Source organism: Cannabis sativa, chromosome 7, assembly GCF_029168945.1.
Source record: "Cannabis sativa cultivar Pink pepper isolate KNU-18-1 chromosome 7, ASM2916894v1, whole genome shotgun sequence".
Lineage (NCBI taxonomy): Eukaryota > Viridiplantae > Streptophyta > Magnoliopsida > Rosales > Cannabaceae > Cannabis > Cannabis sativa.
Window position 1 is genome coordinate 30,381,172 of NC_083607.1, and position 5,381 is coordinate 30,386,552.

Below are 5,381 nucleotides of genomic sequence, written 5' to 3' on the forward strand. Positions count from 1 at the left end.
TATTTTAGAAGAATAACATATCACTTTTACAAAATGGGTGTTGAACAGCATTTTAAAGGCCATTTTTTTAGTGAACCTACATCATTTCGTAAACAATCAAGGGTACAAGACTAAAAAACTTTTGGCCACAAGTCAAAACACCTAATCTTTATGAGTAGTTTTGCACAATAGACAGATATCAAATTATACCTAGAAATTGTTAAAGTTTGTCATATGAACATCGTATATTGTCTTCTTAGAGTCACTCATGCTAGGAGGCCAAAAATATTCATAAATCAAAAACAAAATAATATCAAGAATCAATACTTATTGTTCGTTTAAACTATATATGTATATATGTGCGTACACAATACTTTCTCTCATGCGTTTGTCACGGTCTCTTGACGTGTACTTATGTGTTTTCCAAATCATGAGCTGGTTGGACTTGTGGTACAAGTACAGTAACTCAAGCTAATTGATCAGCAATACAGAACCATATGGTATTCCTATAACTTTCTTTTTTCTTTATCACCTTATATTTCAATGAAAGAATTGTTTTAACATATTTCCAACAAAAATGGGAACCATATATAAGCAAGAAAGTACAGCATGAGGTGGGAGGATGCAGGATGTTACCACTACAAAACAGGCACTGGAATGGCCATTTGTACGGAGACATCACCCGATAAAGCTGAATCTCTACTTGTGGCCGAATTTCCTGCTAAGGCATATCCCACGGCGAGGCCACCATAATGCATGACTGTATTCTCGCATCTCTGGAACTCTCTGGCAAGAGAAGCTGCCTTTCTTCTTGCTCGCTTCGTACCGGTAAACAACAAATTTTGGAGCAAACCCGCCAATGATGGCGCCTTAACCACCTTTTCTTTTGTGGTAGCCCCACCACTCCTGCATAACTCAAGCAATGCTGCAACTGCATTCTCTTTACCCTTTGCTGTTCCATAACGCATCATACTGATCAAGCCAGCCACGGCCATTTCCTCATTCCCCACTGCTTCGGCCCCACTTGCCTGCCTAACAATCAAGGCCAAGGCACCTGCTGCTTCCTCAGCAACTCCTTCATTTCTCAATGCATTTACTAGAGCTGTCACAGCCCTCGCCTCTATCATTCTCGCACAGTTATCAATGTGCGTTGAAAGATTAAATAATGCTGTTACAGCATCCTTCTTTCCTCTTGGAGTACCCTCTCTAAGCAACCCAGCCAAGGCTTCTATTGCCCCTTCCACGTATGCTATTCTTTTCTTGTAATCATGGACTGCTGAAAGGCTAAACAAAGTTGCAGCAGCATTTTCCCTGGCCTCTGTTGTTTGCCCAAACCTGAGAACTTCAACAATTGATTCTAAACACCCTTCTTCATCCATAATTCGGCTTTTGTTCTTGTCATATATAGACAGGTTAAGCATTGCAGTGACAGAATTCTCCTGGGCAACAGGGTTAACAGACAAAAGAATTGTTCGAAGATGTGGAATTGCACCAGCTTCCGCAATGAAAGCACGGTTTTCCCTTCCTGTTTTAGCTAATAAACGAATCTCGCGAGCAGCAACAGTCTTTGCAACTTGTGATCCATTTGCGAGCTGCTGAATAAGAAGAGCTGCTGTTGCTCTGTTAGCTTCAAGAGCAGCCTTAGTTGGGGAAGCCACCACAAAGCTTTCAGTGCACTCTGGTGGGTCATAAGGGATTCCATGGGCAGTGCACCACTGCATAATCAAATTTCTCAGTGCGCGATTGGGAAAGATACAGGTTTTAATAAGCATTTGGCCCGTCTTTGGGCATGTACAGTGACCCTCTTCCACCCACCTGGATATGGATCTTCGGTCATAAGTCTGTCCTGTTGAGATTATCACAGGGTCTCGCATCAAATCCAATGAAATTGGGCAGCAAAAGTCCTTCGGGATTGTTATAAAAGTGTCTGCAATTTCCTGTGAAAGAATCCCTTTTCTCAGCTTCTTCAGAGTCCCTCTTCCCAACTCTACTTCGTCCTCCTCGAATCCAAATAACAAAAACCTGGAATACCTTGTAAGCGCCACAAAACCATTAAGAACCCCAACTGTAGGTTCATTATCTCCCTCGTGATTCACAATCTGCTCTTCCAAAAACTCAATCTCATTTCTACAACTCTTTGGGTCTTGAATCCGTAATCTCACCACAAGAAAGGAACGCAATTCATCCGGATCAGGAATTTGACTATTCTCAAACTGATCAAGAAATCTAAAGAAGCGAATCCTGAGAGCTTCATCGTCCTTATCAATAAACAGTTTAGCACTTCTGGACTGCCTCCGCAAGAGTTCAACTTGCTCCCTAACATCGTCCCCGAGTTCAACATCTTCCATGGGAAAAACATCTAAAAGGGTCGAAATCTCTTGGTTCAAATCATGGAAATGACCCGAAATCGAATGGTTTTGAAGCAAAAGCCACAACTTACTGGATTGAGAACAATAGTCAAGAAGTATTTTGGAGCGATACAGAAGCAAATAAAGCTCCTTTAAACAAAGCTCCGTCGTCCATGAGAGACTCAAACCCGAATCTCTCATGTACTCCAATAATACCAGAAAAACTTCCATTTTTCGGACGAGGGAGCGAGAATTCTTCCTCTGAAAGTAGAAACGCATGTCGGAAAATGATGAAACGATCTCGGCTGTCAGGGAAGCAAGGGTTTGTACGAGAGCGACATCTGTAAGGTCAACCGGAGCCAAAAATGCCTCTAAAGAAGGCGATCTTCGCCTCCTTAACGACGAGAATATCGCCGCCGAAGCCATCCTAAACAATAATAAATTTACTATAAAAAAATCCCCTACCCAGAACAACAAATACAATTCATAAACAACCCAGTTACTCAAATTTCTCTTTCCAGACAGATATTGATAGACAAAGAACAAATTGAAGAGAAAGAGAAACTCAAATACCAAAAGGGGAACAGAGAAAAGAGAAACTCAAAACACCCAAAACCGAAGACTTTTATGCAGTCTTACTCCTCCTTTTCTTCTACTTCGTCGTTATTATTGGTAAGCTCTGGCCGAAGTTTGAATCCTCAAAAGCAAGAGAGAAAGAAATATAGACAAACGAATGAATTCACAACCTAATATTTTTAAATTAATTTAATTGAATGGATATTTAATTAATTTTGTTGAGCCGAATCCGCGTTCTCCCGAAAAGACTGTTGAATTTGTAGGTGTTGGGTTTCTCTCTCCAGAGAAATTCATGGGTGAAAACTGAAAAGGACTGGAATGGGTTTATATTCATACATATTCCTGTCCATTCGTTTTCTTCTTACCTCTCCTTACTCTACAGTTACTTCTCACCCGTATTTATTATTATTATTTATTGAGTTATTTGCCCAAAACTTTTTTAAATGGTCAGGTTTTTGCAACTAATCTCCAATTTTAAAATTTTTGCGATAAATCTCCCTAAATTCAAGTTCTGTTAACACTTAGCTCTTTTCGTCCATTTTTAGCTGTTAAATACCATGGTGGAATGTCCACGTGTACACAGTGTACACGTGGCACAATTTTATTAGTCCATGTAAATAAATATTTAAAAAAATAAAAAAAATTAATTATTTTAAAAATAAAAAATAAAAAAAATTATTTTTCTTTAAAAATTAAAAAATTTAAAATTTAAAAAATAATTTCAAAAAAAATAAAAAAAAAAACCCTAATAACCCTAACCCATTCCCACTCTTCTTCTCGTTCTCTCTCTGTCAAGCCGCCCCATTCCCACTCTTCTTCTCCTTCTCAATCGCCACCACCACTTCGTCTTCCTCATCTCCTTCATACACCCATCCATGACCTCCAAAATCGGAACCCTAATATCAACCTCTTCAGGAGCCTCCTTCTCCAACTGGAACCGAGGCCAAAGGTTCATCGAGTGAAACTTATTAGAAAAAGCCCGGTGATGGCAGAGGTGGGGATTCTGACGATGAAAGCCTCGGTGGAGATCTCGGAGAGGTGGGGATTTTGGAGTTGAGGAGGTCGACAATGAGAATCCGAGGGGTGATGAAGAAGACGGAGACGGAGGAGTAGAGAGAGAGGCGTTGGTGAGCTGGAAGATTTGGGAGATTCGATTATGGAGGTTGTGGTGGTGGAGGATTTGGGATTTAAGGGCGGCGGAGGAGGGACAGAGGAGGAGGAGGGTACCCTGAGAAGGGAAGTGAAGGAGGAGGATGTTGGAAATTATTTTACCAGGATCTAGATTTACTAACAAGTATGTTGGATTTACAACCTAATATGAATTCTAAAACAATGAAAATAAACACATATAAAGTTAGAAAACCTTACAGTGGGTGCAGCGGAATAATATGACTCCTTCCGTTCAGATCTCTAGCCCTTGATTCCTTTCTGTAGCAGAGCATCACTGTAAAGCCCGCTTAGTTAATTTGAAAATTAGCAGTTGTTTATGTTTAATCATGGAATTATTTATAGCTATTTAAATAATTTATTATGGATATTTATGGAATTCAGATATGCATGAGTATGTTATCAGTAGCTTTTATATTTCGCATTTCCGGTGTCCGGTATTTTGGAACGCGGCGTTTGGCTCAGTAGAAATCACAACTTAGTATGTTAGTATTTTGGGGACGGGTTTTAGACATTGGGAATGTCGGGAATGGCCGGGAATTTAGAATGTCCCAAAAATACCCCTTTAGTATGATTTTCATGATTTTATGATGGAGGGGCAAAATGGTCTTTTTGCCCCAATGACTTTTGTCCTTTAGTGACTTTTATTGGAAATTAAATGTTTATTTATTTGATTGTTTTTGGCTGAAATGGATTTAATAAATGGTTATGTTAAGTGGTTATATCATTTCTTTCATTTTACAAAAAACACTTAGAAAAGAAAAAATGAATTTTCCAAAAACTCTCTCTTTTCCTCTCCACTTTCGGCTGGGTACTTTGGGGGTGCAAAGCTGGGTTTTTCTTCAATTCTCAAAGCTAAATTCATCCTAATTGTGAACTCTAGGTTGTGGTATGTAAATTCTAACTCTTTCTCTTTAAATTTCTTGAAAAAAATGATGAAAAGTGATGATGCATGCATGTTGTTTTAGATGTTGTTGCTGCTGCTTTCTGTGGTTATTCTATGTGGTTCAAAGCATGTTAAATTGATAGGATTTAAGCTATGTTAGAAGCATGTAGGTTAGATTGTTAAAGCCTTGAGTTTTCTTTGCAAAAATATGAATTTTGGAAGGAAAATGTTGTGATTCTGTTCTGTGATGTTGCTGTTGTTTCTAAATGTTTTCTGAGGTGATATTATGCTAGTTTAAGGTGAATTAAGCTAGTGGATTGCTTGTTTAGATGGATTTGCTCAAGCTTGAGTTTGGAACTCAAAGCTTGAGCTCCAATGGTGATTTTTGTGTATGTGGTTTCTGGGTAGGTTTGATGCTTTAGAAA

The 5,381-nt window shown here is 39.0% G+C and overlaps 1 protein-coding gene across 1 annotated transcript; it reads right to left on the bottom strand.

Annotated features, from left to right (window-relative positions):
* Positions 1 to 292: 292 nt before the first annotated feature.
* Positions 293 to 3,271, bottom strand: LOC115697182 (U-box domain-containing protein 17). Its single transcript, XM_030624093.2, has one exon. The coding sequence runs from the start codon at positions 2,751 to 2,753 to the stop codon at positions 618 to 620; it is 2,136 nt and encodes a 711-aa protein (XP_030479953.1). The 5' UTR covers positions 2,754 to 3,271; the 3' UTR covers positions 293 to 617.
* Between the last annotated feature and the right edge of the window lie 2,110 nt (positions 3,272 to 5,381).